Source organism: Mytilus edulis, chromosome 1 (assembly GCF_963676685.1).
Source record: "Mytilus edulis chromosome 1, xbMytEdul2.2, whole genome shotgun sequence".
In the NCBI taxonomy this organism is placed as follows: Eukaryota; Metazoa; Mollusca; class Bivalvia; order Mytilida; family Mytilidae; genus Mytilus; species Mytilus edulis.
The window spans coordinates 41,171,762-41,199,103 of NC_092344.1; the positions used below are offsets into that span (position 1 = coordinate 41,171,762).

The following is a 27,342-nucleotide window of genomic DNA, read 5'->3' on the forward strand; positions in this document are numbered from 1 at the left end:
TTGTTGTCTCTTTGACACATTCCCCTTTTCCAGTTATTTGCTTTTCAATCACAAAAAAAAATCATTAAAAGATAAATATATGACAGTTTAATATCACCTGATCAGAAAACTTTTGATTATCTGTGTGAATATTGTTCATAGCAACCTCTCGGTGTAAGGCTAAAAGAACCATTACTCTTGTCTGCCAAACATCTGTTTTTTGTGCCTAGAAATAACAAATAAAACACTAACAACCAGCAATATTTATATTTACAAAAGTAGCTATATCATATTGATCAAACTCAAGTAGGTGTTACATGCTTATACATGTGACTTTTTTTTTAAATTTGGATACATTAAATGTAAAAGTAAGCTAGAATTCATAGAAAGATCTCAAAATTTGAAAGATTGCACAGATCCCACTTACAGACAGTAATTCTTGAAGTTCCATTTCCTTCTGACTCATTCCTGCTCCTGCTGATACAACTGCCTCTCTAATAGCTTTGTATTTGTCTCCACAAACAATGTACCTATCATGACATTCTTTAATCTACAAAAATGTCATAATCTTATAAACCAGGACATTGAAATATATGAACTCAGCATTTTTCTAGGCATCATACCTTGAACATAGTTCCCTATAGTCCTTTAAAAAAAACCTGAAGTTTTACAGATCAAACCATATTTTAATGTTATTTCTTTACAGAACTCATAATAGACAATGATCTAGTTGCTGTTGTAATATAAAAATTAGAAAACATGGTATGATTGCCACCAGTGACCAAATAATGTAGAAGTTAACAACAAGTGCTCACTATAAGGTCTTCAACAATGAGCCCATACTGCCTTGTAAGGAATAAAAGGCCCTGACATGACAAATTTAAAATTCAATTCAAACCAGAAAACTAACTAGCTTTAATTTCATAATATTTCTACACACTTCTATACTTCAAAGAGGTTTTTTAATATAATTAAATGTATTAAAACTTGTTGAAATTTCTCCTTGAATTTCTATTGGAGGGAACTGTTTAGCATGACAAAAAATGATGTGAGACATTCTTATACTGTATAATGTAAAATATAGATTTACCTCTGTGCCTTTCATGTCAGGTATCTGTACCCATCTAAGGAAGTCTAAATTGGCTTGAACTGCTTGGTAAGTGTCTATACCAAAACTTCTGCATAAATGTTTCACAAAGTATTTCCGTAAACAAAAAATATGAAAGAAAATCACGCAATCACACCATGTATGTAGGTTGCAGTCTTGTAATTGACTGTTCCATAGGCTTACATGCAAAACAGCTGATCTTTGAAAATAAAAAAATAAAAAATGCTATATAGAAAAAAAATTTCATGTTCATATCATGTATGTACTAATGTGAAATTGTGATTTAATCGGAAAAAAAGTGGGTCATGCCACGAAGAATAAAAAGTTACGTAACCCTGATGTCAAAACATTTTTTTTCTACTTTCTGTTTGCTGTTTTTACTAGGCCGCACTACTTCCAGTAAACATGATATCCTTCCATCTTCCTGGATTGATATCCCCAAAAAGATGCAATATTTTTTTAAGAGCTATATATATGTTTCAATTCAGCATAAACCTATAACCAAACAGAAACTAGAGCCTCTAAAGAGCCTGTGTCGCTCACCTTGGTCACCTTGGGACAAGTGTTCGGTAAACAGGAAGTTGTCAAGTGATGAATCTGAAAACGCATCACACGGTGTGGCTGACATATATAAATGTTGATACCAAATTACAGAAAGGGTGGATGTGTAGTTCCTGAGAAAAATGTGACGAAAGTTTCATGGGACGGACTGACTGACGGACGGACTGATGGACGGACGGACTGACAGACAGAGGTAAAACAGTATACCCCCCCCTTTTTTAAAGCGGGGGTATAATTATCTCTATCTATAATGAACTTGGCCCATTAGTTTCAGTGGAAAATGTTAGTAAAAATTTACAAATTTTATGAAAATTGTTAACAAGAGTGCACACGCTGAAATGTCTCGCCTTCTATACTAATCATTGATATTATGTTGATAGTCCTAAGTATAAAGCTAAGCTTTATTACAACTGTCACATAAACTTAACATTAACCAAGATAACTAAACAAAGACCAATGAACCTTGAAAAAGAGGTCCAGGTCAGATGAACCATGCCAGGCAGACAGGTACAGCTAACAATGCTTCTATACAACATATATAGTTGACACATTACTTATAGTTTAAGAAAAATAGACCAAAACACAAAAACTTAACACTGTGCAATGAACCGTGAAAATGAGGTCACGGTTAAATAAAACCTGCTCTACTGACATAAAGATCATAAAATATTTCCATACACCAAATATAGTTGACCCATGGCATATAGCATTAGATAAAAAGACCAAAACTCAAAAACTTAACTTTGACCACTGAACCATGAAAATGAGGTCAAGGTCACATGACATCTGCCCGCTAGACATGTACACTTAACAATCATTCCATACAACAAATATAGTAGACCTATTGCATATGGTATGAGAAAAACAGACCAAAACACAAAAATTTAACTTTAACCACTGAACCATGAAAATGAGGTCAAGGTCAGATGACACCTGCCAGTTGGACATGTACACCTTACAGTCCTTCCATACACCGAATATACTAGCCCTATTGCTTATAGTATCTGAGATATGGACTTGACCACCAAAACTTAACCTTGTTCACTGATCCATGAAATGAGGTCGAGGTCAAGTGAAAACTGTCTGACAGACACGAGGACCTTGCAAGGTACGCACATATCAAATATAGTTATCCTATTACTTATAATAAGAGAGAATTCAACATTACAAAAAATTTGAACTTTTTTTTCAAGTGGTCACTGAACCATGAAAATGAGGTCAGAACATTGGACATGTGACTGACGGAAACTTCGTAACATGAAGCATCTATATACAAAGTATGAAGCATCCAGGTCTTCCACCTTCTAAAATATAAAGCTTTTAAGAAGTGAGCTAACACCGCCGCCGTAGCCGCCGCCAGATCACTATCCCTATGTCGAGCTTTCTGCAACAAAAGTTGCAGGCTCGACAAAAATTGACTATAAAGAACAATAACTCCTAAGGGGGTCAATTGACCATTTCGGTCATGTTGACTTATTTGTAAATCTTACTTTGCTGTTCATTATTGCTGTTTATAGTTTATCTCTATCTATAATAATATTCAAGATAATAACCAAAAAGAGCAAAATTTCCTTAAAATTACTAATTCAGGGCCAGCAACCCAACAACGGGTTGTCTGATTCATCTGAAAATTTCAGGGCAGATAGATCTTGAACTGATAAACAATTTTACCCAATGTCAGATTTGCTCTAAATGCTTTGGGTTTTGAGTTATAAGCCAAAAACTGCATTTTACCCCATGTTCTATTTTTAGCCATGGCGGCCATCTTGGTTTGATGGCCGGGTCACTGGACACATTTTTCAAACTACTAACCCAAAAGATGATTGTGGCCAAGTTTGGATTAATTTGGCCCAGTAGTTTCAGAGGAGAAGATTTTTGTAAAAGATTACTAAGATTTACGAAAAATGGTTAAAAATTGACTATAAAGGGCAATAACTCCTAAAGGGGTCAACTGACCATTTCAGTCATGTTGACTTATTTGTAAATCTTACTTTGCTGAACATTATTGCTGTTTACTGTTTATCTCTATCTATAATAATATTCAAGATAATAACCAAAAACAGCAAAATTTCCTTAAATTACTAATTCAGGGCCAGCAACCCTAAAATTAGAAAGATCATATCATAAGCAACATGTGTACTAAGTTTCAAGTTGATTAGACTTCAGTTTCATCAAAAACTACTTTGACCAAAAACTTTAACCTGAAACTTGCACTTTCATTTTCTATGTTCAGTGGACTGTGAAACTGGGGTCAAAAGTCTAATTTGGCTTTAAAATTAGAAAGATCATATGATAAGCAACATATGTACTAAGTTTCAAGTTGATTGGACTTCAGCTTCATCAAAAACTAACCTGAAGCGGGACAGACGGATGGAAGGACAGACGGACGAATGAACAGACGGATGCACAGACCAGAAAACATAATGCCCCTCTACTATCGAACGTGGGGCATAAAAATGGACTATTTTGTTTCCCTCCATGTGTTGACATGCACTGGAAACTGGAGTTGTAATACAAGAGTGAAGACTGGTACCTGTACAAATGTAATAAATTGATATTCAGGGGTCATTTAAACTTCTCTTGTAAATAAAACTTTTGATTTTTATTTCAAGCTTTAAAATTGCTAAATAATAGGTTTCAAATAAATGTTATATAAATAAAAGACAAGACTAGGAATATCAAATTCAAGAATTTTTTTTAGGAGAAAGTTATGGAGGTTGACACCACAGTTATAGCTATCTGTGTAACCCTCTTTAAATAAAGAATTCTAATATTTTTTTTTATGTCAAACTACCTTGGCCATGGACAAGCACAGTCTTCGCAGAGTTGTCCAGCTGTTTCAAACAATCTTCTTAAATGACCTGTAATTGGTATTCGTCTTTGAGAAATTCCACATACTTTCTGCACATAGTTTGCAATCACAGAGAGGGAAAATTTAATTTTTGCAATATTTTTAATTTTCTCCAGCATTCCAATGTCATTACCACAAATTGTATTACTGGCTTCTCTGATCATTCTTGTTGTCACAGTTATTTCTTCTTCTGTGTCAATATACTGCTGATGTGTCTGGTGAATTGAGTCCTGTAACAAAGTCAACATCAAGATGAAAATTATTATTACAAATAGTATCAGAGATAAGGACACTGACAAATGAAACATAATAAAATCAACTTGGCATGCCTAAGTTTGGTATCTTGAATTTTGAACCAGTGCAGAAAATGTACATACAGACAAAAAAAAACTGATTCTAACAGACAAGAAAACATTATGACCCTATACTGTATGAATGAATGAATGAATGGGTAAAATTAAAATATATAACAAACTTTACCTCCATACACTGTAAAATTAACAGACACAATTCTACTAACTCTTCCTGCTTTCCAAATGATGCAACAAGCTGGCTAGTTTTCTCAAAGTAAGTGGTAAGATGTTCTTCTATATCAACTCCACTAGTATCAAAAAAAATATAAATATGTGAAATTAGATTCAAAACTCCATCCAAAATATCCTAAATGTTGACCTTTAAAATTCCAAAACAGTCAGTAAAATCTGAAACTGCTGCATTATCTGTTTTTAATTTGCTCATATAAAATATTTCTTCCCCACAGTTTTTCAAGACCCAACCAACTAATTTTTGCAATGTATTCTATGAAGTCATAGATAATCTTTAATTGTTCCTACAGAAAGGGTTTGCAAGCAATTTTAACTCCTCTATAAAATCATGTGTATGCCATAATTTTCTGCTTGTTATTGTGTCATATTGAAAAAATATGTGAGGGAGATGTGGGGTATTTGTATAAAATAAGTGAGACAGCAACCACAAAACATGAAAAAAAACCAAAAAAGACATCTACCCGGTATAGGTAAATATACTGTCGAGAAAAATAGACAAATGGCGAAACAAATGTATAACTCTCAACGAGATTTATTTGAAACAGAATTTCTTATCACAATATCAATGGAATAAGAATTAACATTTTGAATCAACTATTCTCCAAACAAACCTTGTTTGCATAAGCTGTTGCAGAAGGAATGATCTGACAACTGGTGTGGGGTCAATTGAATCCTGAAACACAGTCAATTCCTTAGATACCAGTCTGACTTCTCTCTCATTTTCACTTTGTCCAACGATATAAGATTGAAGTTTCTTTATGACTTCAGGTGAGGGAGGAGTCCCTTCAGCAAAACAAAGCTGGGAAACAACTTCCATAAAAAAACTGTTACATCGTCTTCTAAAATCTCGGTACTTTGTCAAACTCTCACTGTTAAATTAAAAAAACAAACTCTAATTTCATATTATATTCTCTTCGTAATCATTCTTTTAACAGAATAATAACCTAGAGGCTCTCAAGAGCATGTGTCCCTCACCTTAGTCTATTGGCATATCAAACAAAGGGCACTTTCCAACATTGGGACATTTCAGTTAATGTCTGCTAAAAGGGGATGGATGGTCCTTTCTGAGGGGTGTAAAATTTATACATGTTAGTGGGAGTATTTTCTGTTTTTTTTCTTCATCTGACATGTACAATTATGCGCATAAAATTTCTGAGGGTCTTGCAGCACTAAATAGTTTGCAAGGGTCAAAATAATTACATCTTAGGGGTTAAACAAGAATAAGTCCCCAGTACACGGATGCCCCATCCACATTATCATTTTCAATGTTCAGTGGACCGTGAAAATGGGATAAAATTTCTAATTTGGCATTAAAATTAGAAAGATCGTATCATAGGGAACATGTTTCCTAATTTTCAAGTTGATGGGACTTCAACTTCATCAGAAACTACCGTGACCAAAAACTTTAACTTGAAGCGGGACGGACGAACGGACAGACCAGAAAACATAATGCCCATAAATGGCGCATAAAAAATGCCTATTTTAGATCTTAGAGGTGCTTTGGTATCTAGACAGTTTCGTATCATACATTATCTTGTATTGTATTTAACTGTCGGCAAAATTCTGATGGGTACACTGCTTGCAGTAAAAAATTCTGATAGGTCAATTTTTCCGATGAAAGCCCATCCACCCAATATGAACAGAAACTCTACATCTGATAGGTCTTAATTTTTAGATCTGAAAGGTAGTTTTTCATGCTGTTTTTTCTGATACGTATAAAAAAAAATCTCCCTGTCCGTCCCCACCTGTAAAAATTAATTGGAATGGCCCATTGTAGATGAGAATAGACCATGACAAAAATCTCTTATTTTGCTGAAGATTACAAAAATTGTCAAAAAATGTAAAAAATTGACTATGAAGGGCAATAACTACTAAAGGGATTTTATAGATCTCACTTTGCTGAACAATTTTGCTGTTTACAGTTTATCTCTATCTACTAAAATATTCAAGATAATAAACAAAAACTGCAAAATTTCCTTAAAGTTACCAATTTAGGGGCATCATTTCACAGATAACAACCTAATTTTGAATACTCTGAATACTGCAATTTTGGTACAACTATATCTGTATAATAAATTGAATGATAGCAGGATAAACATTATAGTACCTGGAGTTAAATGATTAAAATGTGTTTCCTTTTATTGATACCTCACCTCTTATGCAATGCTTCTGGATTAAAGTTTTCTGGCAGTGGTTCGTTACACTTCATACACTGCTTTTTCATAGAAATAAGATCTCGATAACAAGTTTTACAATATACATCATTACATGGTAGCTTTACTGGGTAACTGCTGATTTTATTTCCACAGGCTGAACATTCCAACAGTATTCTATAAAATAAAAGGTAAGGTACTAATTAATGGCAAATTTAAATAAAACATTCATAACTTGATGCTCAATGGAGTCTATACCATGCATAATGCTTCAACAGTTTTGTCATCATTCTTTTCTGTTTTATTTATTAATGTTAGCAGCAGGCCTAGGGGCAGTATTACTTGATATCATGAATAGTCATGGTTTCATGAAAATATGCAATTATTTGAACTGTTGAAACTCATGAAGATAATACAATTGTCTCTTATTTTGTATAAAGAGGATGGATCTACCCTAACAAAATATTTCCACTCCAGCAACCAGAAATAAATACTGTGGAAATGGAAATATGTCTTGCAATATTAATAAAATTTATTTGGTATGCAGTTGTATAAGCATTGGCTCATCTCATTTTAATAGAAATTACTGTAGTTTCATTATCAATTGCTGAATACCAATTTTCTTTGGTTTTTGAGAACATGTGAACCAAGAATTCACATGTTCAACAAATACAATTTTTATTAAAGGCTTTGTTTGCAAAGATTGGTGAAACCATGAAATCAAATATCCATAAACAAGCAAACTTTCCTCAATCCAGGAAAATTGATACCCACTAAAATAAATGAATCCACAGACTGTCAGTATGTGGCCAACCACTTCAGTCATGTTCCATTGACTTTTACTTGAAACTTAACTGACTTATCATCCATTCATCACAGAGATTGTTTAGCCCACAATTTGAATTTGGGACACATTTGACTTCAAACAATTTTCCACTGTCACTGAAAATGAATGTTACTTTATCCAATACAAAAGCTTGTTTTGACAAATCTATTAATTGTATTGGATATTGTGAGTTTTTATAACAATAGATAAAAATTGTGTGCTATACAATCTTTGTGATTAATGGAAGATAACTCTCAGTTAATTTTCAACATTCTATAACTATGGGGAGATAATCAAATTTTGGCTTGTCACGTATATAAAAAAAAGTTCAAATGTTTAATGTGGGTTCAATTGATAATTTCTCACTTAAAATATTTGACATCAATTTTAAGCTTCTGGAAGAAAGTTATGGTGTTTTATATATCATTGTTTTTGCTTGTGTGTATGTTTTTTGAGGGGTTGGTGTTACAAAGCATACAGAATCAAGTTAAGCAAATAAATCAAGACAATCTGTCTCTATTTCATTTGAACTTTGACATTGTTATACAAACAATCTTAAAACAAATAAATGTATGCTTTTCAAGAGGTAGGATCAACACTGCTGGAGATTTAGGGATGTGGACAACAACTTGGAACATTATATTCCTGACCAACTTATATGACTAAAGATAAGAAAATGTAACAAATGTAATAACTCTGTTCAATATACATAAAATGAAATGTAAACAATAGACATTTCGACATTGTCAATTTTTTATTTGTGCAATTTTTTCAATATTATCATATCTTTAACTTTAACTAAGTGAGTGCCTTTGATCCAAAATTGTTAGGTAGAATCGCTAGATTATTTAAGATCAAAAGTAAGGTAACCATAAGGAAACCAATTATGGTACACAGATGTTTCATTTGAAATGACAAGCATGCAAATTTGCTACTGAACTAGTATAAAATTGAGAAAGGAAATGGGGGAATGTGTCAAAGTGACAACAACCTGACCATAGAGCAGACAACAGCCGAAGGCCACCAATGGGTCTTCAATGTAGCGAGAAGATCCCGCACCCAGAGGCGTCCTTCAGCTGGCCCCTTAAAAATATGTATAACTAAATAAAATTTTAGAGGATTGCAACAAAATTTCGTATTACAGTCCTAAGTATGAAATCGTTCAAATTATAATGGCATATTGTTATTCTAAACTGTTTCCCAAAATTGATCGCCCTGAAGATCATAAAAAACATTTTATTAAAATAAAGTATGTCAATAAAGGTTTTGATTTTGTAAATATTGCCGGTATTTTTAACGACCATTCTGTTAAAGACCAAATTCCTGGATATTTTGATAATACTGAACTCCCTCTAATTTGTTATATTTACAAGAAATCTACCCGGAAATATGTGTTTAATTATAGCCAATTGTGTAAAGATGTAAATATCATTGAAAATACACCTATGTCATGTAATTGCAGTAATTCCGAATACACTTATGGCCCCATTTCCCATGTCATAACAGGAGACCTTAACATCGTTCGCGACCGAGAGTTAAAATCATTCCTCAGTAAAGGACCTAAATATCGTCCCCATCAATTATTAATTGGAATGAGTGTCGTAATATCATCCACGACTCACTCTTTAACTACTGTTTAAAATGGATAAAACGGGAAAAAGCTGACAAAAAATCTTTGGACTCTTTTTAATTCCGTTATGAAGATAGTTGATATTCGAATACAACATTTTAAAGAACATTTTACTCTTAACAACAATCATAAAAACCCTATTTCGCGTATCAAACATAAACTTTTAGCTACTTCTTTACAAGCAGAACCAAATACAATGAAAGTCCCAACTATGTACTGGCTTCCGAAGCTACACAAAAAAAACTTACAAATATAGATTTATTTCATCTTCAAGCCATTGTTCTACTACTAAATTGTCTATTCTACTTACTAGTACACTTGGTACAATAAAAAACCTGATAATAAATTGTTCAAATAAGGCCTTTGAAAATAGTGGAATTAATTACTTTTGGAGTGTCAAAAACTTGTTAGAAGTACTTGATAAATTGCATGCATATATTGGTGATTTTGAATCTGTTCAAAGTTTTGATTTTTCTACCCTATATACCACTTTGCCTCATATTCTTATTTAGAAAAAATTCACATTCCTAATTAAATGGGCATTTAAAAAGTCAGAATGCGAGTACATATGTTCAAACTCTTTTAGGTCATTTTTTAGTAGCAATAAACAAAAGAACTATGTCAATTGGACATGCTTTGATACTATATATGCGCTTGAATTTTTACTTGATAACATCTTTGTTCGCTTTGGAGATTCCGTATATCGTCAAGTTATTGGAATTCCAATGGGGACTAACTGTGCACCACTTATTGCAGACCTGTTTTTGTATTGTTATGAGTTACAATTTATGACTAAAATTAGCAAAGACCCATCGAAACAACATTTGATACAAAAATTTAACAATACTTTTAGATATTTGGATGATATATTGGCTCTCAATAATGACGACTTCAGTATGTATACTAAAGAAATTTATCCTGTTGAACTTACTTTAAATAAAGCTAATACTAACAATGACCACTGCCCTTACCTAGATCTTGATATCTATATCATTAACGGAAAGCTTAATACAAAAATTTATGATAAAAGAGATGATTTTTCATTTCCTATCGTTAATTATCCATTTTTAGATGGTGATGTTTCCTTGTCACCATCTTATGGTGTTTATATATCTCAACTTGTACGATTCGCTCGTGTATGTAACAACGTATTAGAGTTTAGCGAGAGAAATTTATGTATTACTGAAAAATTATTACACCAGGGTTTTCGATATCACAAACTAGTCAAAACATTTACTAAATTTTATCATCGGTATAAGGAAATAATTCGTAAATATAACTCAACATGCAGACATCTTATACGTTCAGGTATTTCACATCCAATTTTTAATGGATATATTCTTTACAAAGCACAAAAATGTCAGTATTCACCTCAAAAGCTTACAAAACCGTTAAACAGACTTATTAAGAAGGGATATAGTTACCATACTGTTGTCAGGTCATTAAAGATTGCATATTTTGGCTTTAATATTGATTCACTTATAGGGTCTTTGCATCGGAACTAAACACATTTATTTGAAAAACAGTTGTTGGCATGACACGGGTAATTATGTTCTTCTCATATATTTTATGATAGTATGATACTAAACCCCTAACGGGAGGGATTGTACCTGATATTCATATGATGAAGACATAATCTTTCAATCAGTTTATTTGAGGTCTGGAGCTGGCATGTCAGTTAACTGCTAGAAGTCTGTTGTTATTTATGTATTATTGTCATTTTATTAACCCATTTTTGTGACAAAAATGACGGTTATTGATTTGGGTATGTACGGCGGTAACCAAATGTTGTCCCTGCATTTACTTATGAACTGTTAAACCAAAGCTTTTAAAATTTTAATATGTTGTTACTGATGACAAAATGGAGGTCAAGTTCAATAATGACGATTTTGAATTTTACCGTTCAGGAGTTATGGTTCTTGAAAGATTGAAAAATGGTGTTTCCAGTGGTGTCCGTGCATTTACTCATGAACTGTTCCACCAAACTTATTCAAATTTTAATATGTTGATACTGATGGCAAAATGGAGGTCAAATTTGATATTTACTATTTTCACTTTCATCCTTCATCAGTTATGGTTTTTGTGATATTGCCAGGACACAAATAAATGTTAATAAATCCAGTGTGCTGTCGTTGTGACAGCCTCTTGTTTATTTTCTTTTGTTACATCTTCTGACATCAGACTCGGACTTCTCTTGAACTGAATTTTAATGTGCGTATTGTTATGCGTTTACTTTTCTACATTGGCTAGAGGTATAGGGGGAGGGTTGAGATCTCATAAACATGTTTAACCCCGCTGCAATTTTGCTCCTGTACCAAGTCAGGATCCATTGGCCTTTGTTGGTCTTGTATGATTTTTTTTTTTTTTTTTTGTGTATAATTCGGAGTTTAGTATGACGTCCATTATCACTGTACTAGTATACATATTTTTTAAGGGGCCAGCTGAAGGACACCTACGGGTGCAGGAGTTTCTCGCTACATTGAAGACCCATTGGTGGCCTTCGGGTGTTGTCTGCTCTATGGTCGGGTTGTTGTCACTTTGACACATTCCCCATTTCCTTTCTCAATTTTAAAATAGATAAAAAGGCTCACCCAAAACACTGGCTTAACACATTTTCATTTCTCTGTTTCAGATATGTCTCTATTGCTTCGAATGTAGGTAATGTCTTCATGTCAGCATCGTTCCTAACTAGTTTCTGCATGCAAAAATCATAAACTTAAGCAAAACAAAAACTAAAATTTAAAGAATTATAGCAAATGATTACAATCAACATACTTTTTTTTGATAAAATCACATGCATGAAAACTAGAAAATAGAAAAATAAAAATCTAGAAACATTCAGCTGTATTTCTTAATCAGAAAAAAAACCGATGAAAAGATCATGCTCATTAGTATTCAGGAAACAGAAAGTAAGTGGATGAGCAATGAATCTTAAAAGTCATCATTAAAAAGGAGCAGATGCAAGAAGTGGCCTTTTTGGTTCCCAATATTAATTTTCATTTTTCAACATGAAAAGAACCATGTTCAATGAAAAGTGTGCAAGAATTCTGATATAAGACCATCTAGTTCACATCTTTTTTTTCAATAATAACACTTCTCTCTTCTTTAATTTCAACATAAGGAGACAGTAACTTGTTGCATTAAAACTGAAAAGCACAAACAAGCAAAAGTTTGAAATCCAGGGTAACATTCTATAATAATATTGAATATACCCATAACAAGATTTTTAAAATCTGAAATAAAACAGAAGTTAAAACCTTAATTTCTCTAATTTTTTTTATGAAATCTATAGATGATTGAATAATTGAAAAAAATGAATGATATTTCTAACATTATGGTCATAATAGCAAAAGTGTATTACAAAAGATCAAGCTTAAACACCAAAAATGTTAATATTCTGAGATAACTTACAGTCCACAGGGCCATGCACCTTATAACTTCTTTCCCTTCTTCTTCATTTGATATACACACATTCTCAATAAATAACTTGACAATTAATGTTCTTGTCCATTTGTATCTAAAAAAAAAGAAGTCAAAACTAGGTTGCATTGTTGAAGATATTGTTTGGTTATTTTTGTCATGATGGGCTGCTGTCTCATATCTTTTGAGCTCTTTGTCTCCTTTCATACACAGTCATTAACATTTAAGTTGCAGTAATGAAAAATTGATTTCTTTTACTTTTTAAAATTCTAATTCATGCTTTGATGCTGTGCATGATTTTGTGTTAAGGATGGATACCCCATATCCTTTGTTTTTCTATATTTGTATATGAAGACAACACCACCCATAAAATCAAAAAACTAGTATTTCTCTGTGCATAAATCTATAAACAAACTGATACCTTGCTTGTTGTAGACCTTTCTGACATCTTTCTCCATATTTAGATTCTTGATTACGGATATCCTGCTTGAAATGTCCAAATATTCTCTCAACAACAGGTCTATACTGGCAGACCTTTTGTAACCATTTATTTCTAGTTTCTGGTTTGTTTAGTGCATCTTTCACAGGTTTGAGATCATTAATTAGTAACTGAAGAGCTAGGATGTCTAATGTCTGAAATTTATTTGAAATAATGACAAACTATATAATAATGATAAAAAAACAGCATTATGAAATACATGTAGTGATATATATGATTTCATACAGGGCCTAAAAATTCATCATCATATGTTTATTTGATTTTACAATATCATAACCATGTCTTTTGATTGTTTTTTTTTAAATATGGTATATCTACACTCATCCTTTTACAAATTTGATATCTGAGCTTAACACATCAAATATCTTATTCTTACTAATAATTAAACATAAGACATACAAACAAAAGGAAACTTGTTGAAAGGAATCAACAAATTCTAGTCGAGTTTATCTCTTCGCAATCTAAATAAGTTTGTGGTTTGAGGTGAATTTATGTTACCTAATCTTGTTAATCTAATTTTCGGGAGAAAAAGTAAACATTTACTATAATTTTACTTACAATTTCCTCATCTGTAACAAGTATATTGTTTGCTTCCTTCTGCTGAAAGGCAACAACTTGCTCACTACAGTCTGGCCAAACACAAACAATATGTGAAACGTTCTTGAATCTAGCTGTTTGTGAGGAATATGCAACATGACAACCAAATAGAGAAGGTAAAAAGCTCCCATATTCTCCTCTGAGTAATCTTCTACAACCTATTGCCACACATTCACATACCAGCTGGGGAAAAATGTTACCAAACATCAATATCATATGGAAATATAATAGTATTGAATAGTAATTTTACATAGAAAGAACTTGATCACCAATTAAAATTCTCATATGGAAAAAGCTTGTTACCTTCAGTGAAGTAATACTATAAACCACTAATATTAAAGTGAATTGTGGAAATGTTAATTTTATTTTATATACATTACATTCATCTCAAGTTTTTTTTTTTTAGGACTGGGCATCTGATTTAATTCACACAGCAAGTATATTTTGAGTTTATCTATTGAATGACAAGATATTATTTGGGTGACATTTGCCATTTAAGTTTATTTAGCAAAAAGATTCCCATCCATATTTAATGGGGGATAAAAATACAAAAATTTGCATACAGGCTATTTTTCACTTATCAATTCAAACGAATAATAAAAAATATACCTTCATATGCTACACCAGGTCAGCTAAAAAAACAGCATTTTTTGCTACTTATTTATTTAATTAAAAGAAATGCTTTGATTACTTTTTCCAAAAAAATTGGTAAAAATAATCTTCATACAGTATCAAGTCATTTGTCATTCTAAATAAGAGGGGTCCATGTACTCATTTCCAAGCTAGTGATTTACACCCCTTGAAAAATGCATCTTTACCTGATAAGTTGTAGTTTGGTGTCACGAAAAATTATATATAAGGTAGCAACTTCATTATCTCCCCTGTAACTGTATCGTATGCTCTTAGGGACGCCATTCTCAAATTGTGTCACCACAATACAATCTAAATCTCTTCATATGGTAAATTCTGTTAGAAAACACAAAGCATTACCATCTACATATATAAAAATGAATTGAACCCAAGTTATTTCAGTTGCTTCAGCTGCTTAAGGGAAACAACAGACACAATAATAAACTTGTAGACTACCTCCCTCCCTCCTAAAAAAAACCCCAAAACTATGTTAACTTTACTTACATTGCATTCTTCCTGAGTTTTGACTGGGTAAACCATGTGTACAAAGTCTTTGATATAACATATAAGAATGTCATTTGTACTAACTCCGTCCATTCCTAACAAAAGCCTTCCTACAGGATATTCTTTAAATATATCTGCAGCTTTCATAACTAAATCCATAAGATTTTCTAAAATGAACAAATAACCAGGACTGATTGATTGAAGGATATCTATAGTCTTCAAAAGTCAGGCAAACTATTTTAAGTGCTATTTATAGTCCTTCAATGATTGACAATGTGTCCCCTGCTGTCTACAAATACTCAAAGCAGAAATGAAAAACCCAAGTTAAAGAATGGAAAAAAATCTGCTCAAAATTTTAAACATAAGGTACACAACATGATCAGACAATTTTCCCACTGCTGCTTGTAATTTATATTACAGATCAAAGTGTGGACTTTTACTAAAATATTCTAAAGTTATTTTCTTGTATGTTATAGTCCTAGGATATCTTTTATTTATTCATTTGTGGTTTAGAAGAGACACTCTCCTCATATTTTGAATATGGTATAATGCACTGTACTACAGGTCTCCAATGAGCTACCATGAGAAGCATTAAATTTAAAATAACTGGGTTAAGATCTTAAAAATATCTATGTCAAATGATAACTAAATCCTAATATATTCTTTCCTGAATGGATTTTCCTGATTTACTTACCATTATCCTGTAGTGTGTCCTTGGTATTTGTTAGCACTTCATCAATCTGGTTGTAAATCAACCAAGAGAATGGCATAGTCGCTGAGAAAACCTTGCCTGTAGCAGAAGTTGTTTTCACAAAAACTTCTTGAAGCTCTTGCTGTTTTGGTGAAACAATAGTCTCATAGTTCAATGGTATTAATTCTGGATCATTAATGAAATGAAGCCATAGGTCAGTTTGCCATGTTTGTTTCTGTTCTTCGTTTTTGATAAGAATATCCAAGTTTCTGTTGGTGTCTATGAAAGAAAGGATTCCTGCTAAAATTGGAACAACCTTGGATTCTAAGCCCTGACTGACACTATTTCTGCAAAAACAAATTACAAACCAGTACATTTTCATGCTAAACTCACTACTTGTTGATCTCTCATAAAAGTTCATATAATTTCAAAACTTTTTTAATTGCTATTACAGACATGTGACAGAGTTGTCAAGACATTGATAACGGCGGATCAAAACAAATTGTGAATGCGTAGAAAAAAGATATAGTTCCTTACATGTTTTACATTAATTTCTTTAAAAAAAGCCATTTGCCAATGTAATAAAAAGAATAACTAATTAAAGAATTCAAATATCGAAAAATATTCAACTCTACGCACATTTGTGAATTAATGTCAAATGTGTTGTTCTGTCACTCGTTGAATATTTTTCTCAATTTGAATTCTTCGATTACTTATTCTATAGTTCTTAAATAAGATGGCTGGGTTTAATACAGGAACCATTTTAAAATTATATCCTATGTATGTAATTTTCATAGTAACAGGCAAATGCTTTATCCAAAATGTTGTTTATCCTCAAAATGTATTTTACAAAGATGTTAATATAAGTAAAATATGTTTTGGGTAATTCTGCTGAGTCATATATATTTTAAACAAAAAATATGCATGAAATGGCCATTTGTTAATAAAACTACAGACCTGAAGGTTCCAGCTCTTTTGATATTTTCTAATTTTGAAGCCACCACATTTAGCCAGTTAAGTGATGCTATTGTTGTGTGGCTTTCTTCCCTCTCTCTGATGATCTTTGTTGTGTGTTCAGCAACTCCTGTTAATACTGTCTTGGTTCCTTTTGAATAAAAAAAGTTTTTTTAATGAAAGATGTATTCTTAAAATAAAACTCCCTGGAGTAAAATGGTCTTAAGACAAAAATAACATTGGTTCAAAAAAGAATCAAGATATTCATCTAAAACAGGTAACAGAAACCCTTTTCTCCTATTTAAAAGTATTCAGCCAAAGCTGTTTTCAGTTTCTCAACCAAAGGGACCAACAACACCTGTCCTATAAGCTGATCTTTTACTTATGGTTTCAAAGTATCACACCTGTATCAACCTGAGACACCAAAATAATGCCAGGAGCTCTTGAGGGATTATATAGGTTGAGGGTTGATACATGGTTTGATATTGAAAAAGATATATCATATATACTTTATTATACTTCAAGTAGATTTTTTTCAAGTTTTATTCACATGAGTTGGTGAAATACAGATTAGGGGTTTGATAAAGCCTTTGCAAACCTCGACTGATATCGAAGACATGAAGTTATAGAGTTTTAGGAGTTTTAGGGGTTTGATAAAGCTTTTGTAACCGGGACTGATATCTATATTATCACAGATGGCTGATACAGTACGATCGCATTGATTGTATTACACATACAGTTTACCTGTATTGGCCACTAAGTATATTAAAACTAATTTAAACATTGTAATCACTTACCTTCAAAATCTTTAAAAACCTTTAAGACAATGTTCAGTCTTTCTGTCGTCCTTCCAGCATCTGTAGAAGGGTCTTTTAAACAGGCCAAAGCTTTGTGTATACAATTGGTGATAAACTCCTTGATGTTAAATTGATCTTGATCGTGAAGCTGTGTTTCTGGTTCATCTTCTACAATTAATTCTAGTTCTGTATTTTCATCAATCAGTATTTCTGTCTGTCTTTGTTTTTCAGGCCTTTCACCAGAGAGAATTTGACCAGGAGACTTGCCATACATGTTACAAATCGTTGGAATTACTTTTGAATCTCTAAGGTCATCTATGTGAGCTGAATGCCATAATCCACACTGGAATAAAATACAGAATAAATTGCTTCACTGAGCGCAGCTGGATACGACTGCAGAGGTCCCACCCTGAACAGTTGGGACAAAAATGGTCACAATATTCACTCTTGATTCAGGTCATTTTTTTGCTTTTGTGCAATTCACTAAGCTGTTGTGAATTGACCCCCCCCCCCTCCTCCAAAAAAAAGGTTAATCTCCCATTTTTTGCTGTTGTGCAATACACTATGCTGTTGTGAATTGACCTCCCCTAAACCAACCCCTAAATAAAAGATTTTACCCCTCTTTTTTGCTTTTGTGCAATACACACTATGCTGTTGCCTATTGACCCACCCCCCTTTTTTGCAAGTAGTCCAAAACCTGACATTTTTCTGTATACATAATTTACAAGTAGTGTAAGGGAGGTTAATTCAAACATACACAACATTGTATTTTAAATGTATTTCAATTTGAATTAGGGTGTCGTCAGATAATAAGGAGCCAAGAGTACAAAAATGATTTATTTTCGGTTGAACAGAGTGAATTGAGAAAATAATGCAAAATTATTTTGAACTTCACATTTTCCTTTTTATTTCAAAAGCCCTAGATAATTTTTAAAGAAAAACTGCTATATTTTTGCCTTTAATACTTAACTTCAAGACAATACAGAAATATTTCTGGGTTGCCATGCCTTTATTTCAAAAATATAATAAAAGAAACTGTACATGTCAATGGGACAGAAACTTAATATTAGAACAAGAATGTGTCCAAAGTACACGGATGCCCCACTCACACTATCATTTTCCATGTTCAATGAAGCATGAAATTGGATAAAAAATATAATTAGGCATTAAAATTAGAAAGATAATATCATAGGGAACATGTGTACTAAGTTTCAAGTTGATTGGACTTCAACTTCATCAAAAACTACCTTGACCAAAAACTTTAACCTGAAACATGCACTTTCATTTTCTATGTTCAGTGGACCGTGAAATTGGGGTCAAAAGTTTAATTTGGCTTTAAAATTAGAAAGATCATATCATAAGGAACATGTGTACTAAGTTTCAAGTTGATTGGACTTCAACTTCATCAAAAACTACCTTGACCAAAAACTTTAACCTGAAACATGCACTTTCATTTTCTATGTTCAGTGGACCGTGAAATTGGGGTCAAAAGTTTAATTTGGCTTTAAAATTAGAAAGATCATATCATAAGGAACATGTGTACTAAGTTTCAAGTTGATTGGACTTCAACTTCATCAAAAACTACCTTGACCAAAAACTTTAACCTGAAAAACTTTAACCTGAAACATGCACTTTCATTTTCTATGTTCAGTGGACCGTGAAATTGGGGTCAAAAGTTTAATTTGGCTTTAAAATTAGAAAGATCATATCATAGGGAACATGTGTACCAAGTTTGAAGTCGATTGGACTTCAACTTCATCAAAAACTACCTCGACCAAAAACTTTAACCTGAAGCGGGACAGACGGACGAACGAACGGACGGACGAACGAACGGACGAACGAACGGACGAACGGACGCACAGACCAGAAAACATAATGCCCCTATGTGGGGCATAATAAAAAATAAAATAATTCTGAGGTCAATAAAGTCATCAACAAGAGATGAATGTCTATACTATAAGTCCATCAGAGTTGCTAAACTTGACCTTAAACAAATATTCACCAATTCATGTCAAAATAACCTTAGTTAGTATAATATACCTGGAAACCAGTAAAAGAATCTCCTGCTATACCAGGCAAATGTACAAGAAGAACCACATGTATTTTTCCTTTGTTTTTTCCATCATGTATATTCTTGAGTTCCCTCTGTACAGAATATCTGGCACATGCAATCAGCTCTGCATTTTGATCACCACATTCACATTGAACAATCAGCAGTGAATCAGATTCTGTTTTCCTATTAGCAACTGACCTGTTGAAAAATTGCATCAGTTTATTTCACCATGACTTTAATGATAAACTATAGAAAAATATGCTGGTTCCTTCTTTTTTCATTAGTCAGATATTTTACAGTTACCAATAACTCCTCAAAGCCATATCAGAAAGTAATAAAATAAACAGCTGCGCCATGAGCGCATGAAACGCCCGACGTCTGGTGTGGAAGTTTAATGCAATAATCATAAATAGTTTCTGAGAAAGTTTTTAGCAATAACCATATATATTGTTTTTCAGATACGGCGGGACATGTGAACCCCCCCCCCCCCCCCCATCCTTTTTTTTTTTTTTTTTTTACAAAAAACTAAATATCACTAAAATAAAATTTTGAATCAAAACCAAAAAGTATACAGATCTTTAGATTAATATGACAAAGAAGTGTGTAAAGTTTAAAGCAATAATCATATTAAATTGTTTTTGAGGTACGGCGCAACATGTAAAAAAAACCCTCCCTCTTTTTTACAAATTACTCAATAACTCAAAAATGAAATTTTGAATAATCACCAAAAAGTATACAGATCTTAAGATTAATATAACTAAGAAGTGTGTAAAGTTTTAAGCAATAATCAAAAATCGTTTTTGAGATACAGTGCGACATGTGAAAAAAACACCCCCCTGTTTTAGTTACAAAGTGCTGTAACTCAAAAAGTTTTAATTTTATTTTCACCAAAAAGTATACAGATCATTTGACCATCATAAGAAACAACTATATCAAGTTTCATGAAATTTGGATAAGTCGTTCTCAAGTTACGGTGCGACATGATTACGCCGGACAGACAGACAGACGGAAGGACAGACAGACGGACGGACACCGGACATTTGTATACCATAATACGTCCCGTCAAAATTTTGACGGGCGTATAAAAACTAGATGGAGCTTACATCAGATCAGATCAGATCAGATATCTCAATAGATATAAACCAGTCAACAAAGTTTCATGAAACTGCTTTAACTATTTCTGAGTTATTGTCTGAAAACTACAAAAGTCTCCTCTTTTTAATTCAAATATCCCATAATGTGTAAACGTTTAATCTAAATTTTATAAAATTCAGAAGTAAGCTTCCATCAATAGATATAAACAATTCACAAAAGTTTCGTGAAAGTTGGTAAACAAACTTTTTGAGTTTTTGTCTGACATGTTGAGGATGGACAGACGGCCAAACAGACAACAGAAAACGGTATACCATAATACCAAACGGGCATATACAAGCTGTATCCTTACATTCTCTATTTGTGTTACCTGATTTGTCTGCTAAACTGTTGTTCTGTGTGAAATTGCTGCAATGTAAGTGAGGTCACATTCCGTTTGTCAATGGGTAGAGTTGTTAAGAGATCATCAACTTCAGCAGGTGATAATATTCTCGAGTTTGTAGTAATCTAAAATGTATTTGATATAAATATTAACAAAATGTTTTTTTCTCTAGAAAATGTGAAAAAAAGAGTCAATTCAAAGTTCTCATAGATATAAGTAAAACAAGAATGTGTCCAAAGTACACGGATGCCCCACTTGCACTATCATTTTCCATGTTCAATGGACCGTGAAATTGGATAAAAAATATAATTAGGCATTAAAATTAGAAAGATAATATCATAGGGAACATGTGTACTAAGTTTCAAGTTGATTGGACTTCAACTTCATCAAAAACTACCTTGACCAAAAACTTTAACCTGAAACATGCACTTTCGTTTTCTATGTTCAGTGGACCGTGAAATTGGGGTCAAAAGTTTAATTTGGCTTTAAAATTGGAAAGATCATATCATAAGGAACATGTGTACTAAGTTTCAAGTTGATTGGACATCAACTTCATCAAAAACTACCTTGACCAAAAACTTTAACCTGAAGCGGGACAGACGGACAAATAGACGGACGGACGGGCGAACGGACGGTACAACGGACGCACAGACCAGAAAACATAATGCCCCTCTACTATCGTAGGTGGGGCATAAAAATATCATCAGGTAATCTAATGTGTAAGTAAAAATTGGAAGCCAAATTTAAGGATACAAGTTTACTTTGAAGCAGATTCAATAACACAAACTGATATATTATTCTTCTGGTGAATCTTATCATTATACAAAATAAGCAGGCCTTTATGTGCCAGAATATAAGAAGTATCTGTACAAGAGCAATAACTGAATTGTTACTTTATTATGGCACTGCAATATATTTCCATTAATTCAGTTTATTGACCATATAACCTTTAATTCAACAACTTCAAAATCAACAGAAATATTTCTGATCATAACAAAAATCACCAATTCCAAGCAAAATAAATTTCTCCAAAACAAGTCTATTGATAGCTTTTGTTATAATCTCAAAGAATTGTGGATTGCCTCAACCAGGGGAAGTCCTCTCCTAAACATGTTCTAATTATAAAATTAAGCATGTTCAAAATTAAAAAAGACAGAAATGAACTATGCAAAGAAAATCTTATCTTATAGCTGAAAATGGTGGACATCTTCAATGTGAACAAATATTTTCAATAACATTTCTGTCCAATCCATATCAAAGTCAAGCAGTCTGAACTATGTTATACAAAAGACATGTACATTACTTGGTATAGGTATAATTATTAGCTTCAAACTTTTATCAAAACATATTGCTTTCCATCATGTCTATAGAATACATGCACAAGGATATATATATATATATATATAAGTTTTAACTTACCTGAGCATAGATATTTTGATTAGGTTCATCTTGCATCCTTTTATAAAGGTAATCTGTCAAACTCTCATGCTGTTGCTGTTTAGCATAGATTTCAAATTCTTCTCCTCCATTTTGTGTTACAGCAGCTGGAGTGGCACACCACAGCAATGTCGACTTTCCTTCCTTCAAAATCTACAAAGATAATCTTGTAAGTTTTAAAAGGAGTTGTGAACAAATGAAAGAACTACACATCACTGAGATGGAAGCCAACTTGGTAGGCTCCGCTGTAAATAATGTGTTGTAAAACATGTGTATGATTCTGATATGAAGCACCTTTTTAAGTTAGGACAGTTGCAAATAAATGCAGAGGGTTTAAATTTTTAACAGGGGCCAACCTGCTTACAAGTGGGGGGAGTATTTTAGGCCATTTTTGACATGGTGAACTAAGCAATAATAATCCCAGCGTCAAAATTTTACATGTTTGCAGTATATATCTGTATCAGCACTTTAGGAAAATAGATATAAGATATGGTATGAGTGCCAATGAAACACCCCTCCATCCAAGTCACAACTTTGTAAAAGTAAACCATTATCAGTCAAAGTACAGTTCTCAACTCAGAGCCTTGGTTCACACCGAACACAGCAAGCTATAAAATCTATTTAGATAATTTGTTTTTTTTATAGAAAGTAGGCTGATATGTTTGCAAATCAGTATCCATGGATTGAACTCTTAAAAAACATATATTGTTTTAAAATATCAATTTTAATGGGAAATTTTATTAGAATCTATAGCCAAGTACTTATACAAAGTTAATGAAACAAATTGCAAGAAAATGCAAATATTTAAGAGACAATTCACACTAATTCTGAGGCAACAGCTTTAAATAAGTTAACTCTTAACCTGTAATAATGCATAAAGCTTTCGGTAAAGTACCTGTTCCCTTGCTTGTTCTGTTAATTTTCTTTTCTCACAAATATGATGTATAATAGCAGCACATGTATCAACATGATATCCCATGAAGGCATCACCTATCCTGTTCTCTTCTTTTCTATAATTTTTAATCAACTCAGTTATTTTAATTATAAGTACCAGTAAATGAGCTTTTTCATGTTTAACTAGCTTGACAAGAATTAGGATTTGTCAAGTTGGTCAACTCTTAGCCAGATTTCAATAACCGTATCCAAACTATGCCATCATTTCCACTCACAAAAAGATATCCCTGGCTCTTGAAATTTTATTATCTCCCCTTTAACATTTTGAAATGTTAAAGGGGAGATAACTGTAACAAGAGACTACATGTACTCCAATATTTTGCAAAATAAAAGTAAGACAGTTTGAATATATATCCTTTAACTTGTTTGTAGGATAGTGGCATTTTTTCAAACAGACCTGATATACACAAAACAAATTTTGTTTGATAGTAAAAGAAACACTTAACTTGACCAGTTGCACACTGAAATCTAAGCTTAAAAGTTCACAATATTTTCATGAAGACATTTGTTTTCCCTGCAAAACTTATATGAAGTAATATCACACTAGCATCAATACTATTATAAATACATTAATTACTTTTGTCCAAGACGAGGCGGTGATTTGTCCGCTGCATAATTTCTTGCCCATTTAATCAGTGTCTCGGTTAGTTCAGCCTGCTCTATGGTTAACATGGTATTCATGGACAAGAAATGTTTTTCCAGTCTATTGATTAGTGGTATAGGAAATCTGTCATATACAACCTGCTTTTCTGCTACAACAACCAATCTGAAACAGGATTATTGAACTAAGCTCAGCTAATAAATGAAAAGTTTTTAATGTTTTGCATCTAGAATGTAATTTTGCAAATGTATTCAAGGTCAGCAAAAAGAAATATGATTATTTTCAGCAAAATAAATTCTTTATCTTCAAACAACTAGACTAACCCCAATAGTTCACTGGGGTATAACTTTGGCAATATGGACACCTGGACTTATTTCCTCTTGCTAATTGTGTTAGTATATGTTTTGTAGTATTTATACGCAACAACATTTGGTAACAGTGGGGAAATTAAATCTGATGCTTTGCAAAGGAAATGATCACTTGGTCCAAGGACACAGTTATCGTCCTTTGGTTTTCGTTTTCTACGAATATAGTCCCTTGTGTAAACAGTGTATAACTTGCATGTTTTATTTGATACACTTTCCCAATTTATTTCTTGATATTAAATGTATGAAATATTAAGTAGGGGGATGTAATTACATGTTAAAAAAATTTGGGTGCTGAATCTTTATGTAAGTAGTGATTTGGTCCAGTTCAAAAAGGTCAAATTTTATCACGTCTCAAGCTGTCAAACTGAATTTTACACCCCCTTAACACAGAATTGTCAATATTTTGAGTTAGAGCTGGTAGAAGTTTCTATAATTTTGATATTATTTGTCTTACTGGTAGTACACTACACTGTAAAAATCTTTTTGAGAAAGAGTAGGTGCGATTTTTTTAATTTGAATTTATTGTCTAAAAGAAATGCACTACGAAATAACTGTGTTCACGGGCCACTTGTATCTAAATTGTTATGTAATTATTCTAATCAGATGCTGCATCTGTTTATCAAACAAAATAAACACTGTAAAAGGGATGAAATGGTAAATTTTCATTTTCACCACTTTGACATTAAGATAAAATCATGCAAAGATGCATATTGTTTATCATCATCAACTGAGGCCATTACTGATGTGAATTTTGATCCTTTTCCAAAAATCCACCAAAAATAAGCTGAAATTTAAACTACTACTCACTAATGAATCTAACACTATAATAATTCAATAAACAGGATGTTGCCTTTTCAGAGAAGGAGTTGATCTATTTTCATAAAAAAAACAGTACCTGAATTTCCTGTGTACTCTGCACTTTACTCTGTGTGTTCCCAGTCCTAAGTCAACATATCTTTCACCCCAGCATTCAAAATAATACTGAAATATAAAGTTTTTTCTGTAATTCAGCTCCATGCACTTCTTTTGTAATAAAGATTGAAACTGTCGCTACATTAATTTCAGAACCTTTTAATGGACCAAGTGCATATCATACATACATTGCATTAATAATGGTAAAAATCGCTTATTCAGTACTAAGGTACCAGGTTTTTTGTGTAGATATTATAAGGTGAATAATAATCTTAAATTAATATGGATTCAAAAATGGAGGGCCTAATGGAACTAACATGGCCTAAAAGGAACTTCCAGATATTATCATTCTTAGCATTTTTGTTTTAAGATAATCTAACCTAGTTTGACAAACAAGATTATGTAGCAGGTATTAAAACTCTGATTTCTCCTGATAAAGTTTGGGAACAGTTATCAAAGTGAATTGAAAAATATGTATTTTGTCATGCATTTCACAAGCTTTGAAATTGATGAATTATTCAACTAAAATATTTTTTTGCCTCTACGGCTTAACACTTTGTCTTTAGTAATCTTTATTCAAATGGATGAAAAGGCATCTGCAAACAAATCATTGTGGTCACAGAGTGTCAGATAAAATATGGGAAATCAAAGAAATAGTTAATCTTAGTCAATCTAACCAACAAGTCTTACAATAGCACTTACCTGATTAAGAGCATCATACAGACTTTCATAAAGGTTTTCTAAATTCAGAAGAATCACAGTGCTGCCAGTTTCCATACAGACTTTGATACGGTTGATATTCCTGCATACCTATTAAAAAAAAAATTCCATTGTTTCGAAAATTTAAAAACAGAAAGAGGTTTGAATAGTATAACTGCATCCACATTTATATGTAAGAAGTTTGTTTTTGTTTCTTGTCTTTTACATCAAATGAGAATTTAATTGCAATGTCAGATATTTGCTTGTCTCTGTAGAGTGTGCAGTTGTCTATCATGTCTAGATAGTATGTATAGTTGCTAATTTTTTTGGATAGTCAGTGTGTTTTTATTTTTGTCTAATTGATGTTAAATAACAATTTCATGCATATTTTAATATTTGCTTTTTCTTTTTTGGGGGGATGTGAAGATTCAAAATCAAATGGTGACCTCATCTCCACTCCACTGCATAGGATAAGCCTATATATAAAGTGCCTGACCATACAATTCCTTAAAATTGGGTACTTAAGAATAACAATATTTGTTGATCCTAACTTATCATATTGTTTTATCCTTTTCTAGTTTACCTGGGTGTATTCTTGGTCACTTGGAAAGCTGCTTCCAAAAATTACTTCAGCTCTGTGCATTGAGAAGATTTTCTGCTGTAGAATTGTCAATGCTCCATAATTCTCTGTCAGCAACAATAGGTATCTACTTTCACTGCAATATATACACAATATATTCAAAATGCATTCAACTAACTAGACTGTCAATAGTGTTAAATAAAAGATCTCCATTAAAAAAATTCTAATCATACAAAGAAGTCTGTCGAATTATCTTTTACCGGAATGCTTTATATAAAAGCTGACTTTAAGGATTTTGAAAAAGTTTCCGAGATAAAATATTCATTCATATCACAGATTCCTAAATTTGTTACAACAAAATCTAAACAATGCAAAAAATATTTAAGAATTAAATTAATTTTCAAATTTTTGTAAATTTGGACCACTAGTGGGAGAGTTTTCTGAGCAACTGATTTCAAAGAGTCTTGAAGTTACACAAGTCATTTATTTCAATAAGTTTCAGGAATCATCACATGCATG

General features: G+C 32.4%; 1 protein-coding gene across 1 annotated transcript in view; it reads right to left on the reverse strand.

Annotated features, from left to right (window-relative positions):
• LOC139515801 (E3 ubiquitin-protein ligase rnf213-alpha-like) overlaps positions 1-27,342 on the reverse strand; it is a 175,322-nt gene that overhangs the window by 50,477 nt on the left and 97,503 nt on the right. The window contains exons 49-69 of the mRNA XM_071305540.1: positions 26,827-26,959; positions 26,247-26,354; positions 25,528-25,613; positions 24,241-24,429; positions 23,605-23,719; positions 22,692-22,862; positions 21,261-21,397; positions 19,786-19,996; positions 17,746-18,088; positions 16,952-17,099; positions 15,998-16,341; positions 15,304-15,470; positions 14,131-14,352; positions 13,495-13,706; positions 13,065-13,170; positions 12,245-12,348; positions 7,198-7,374; positions 5,656-5,913; positions 4,980-5,100; positions 4,443-4,729; positions 1,070-1,157 (exon numbers count right to left, since the gene is read on the reverse strand). Of these exons, the coding sequence (XP_071161641.1) occupies positions 1,070-1,157; positions 4,443-4,729; positions 4,980-5,100; positions 5,656-5,913; positions 7,198-7,374; positions 12,245-12,348; positions 13,065-13,170; positions 13,495-13,706; positions 14,131-14,352; positions 15,304-15,470; positions 15,998-16,341; positions 16,952-17,099; positions 17,746-18,088; positions 19,786-19,996; positions 21,261-21,397; positions 22,692-22,862; positions 23,605-23,719; positions 24,241-24,429; positions 25,528-25,613; positions 26,247-26,354; positions 26,827-26,959 (3,727 nt within the window). The remainder of the gene's footprint in view (positions 1-1,069; positions 1,158-4,442; positions 4,730-4,979; positions 5,101-5,655; positions 5,914-7,197; positions 7,375-12,244; positions 12,349-13,064; positions 13,171-13,494; positions 13,707-14,130; positions 14,353-15,303; positions 15,471-15,997; positions 16,342-16,951; positions 17,100-17,745; positions 18,089-19,785; positions 19,997-21,260; positions 21,398-22,691; positions 22,863-23,604; positions 23,720-24,240; positions 24,430-25,527; positions 25,614-26,246; positions 26,355-26,826; positions 26,960-27,342) is intronic.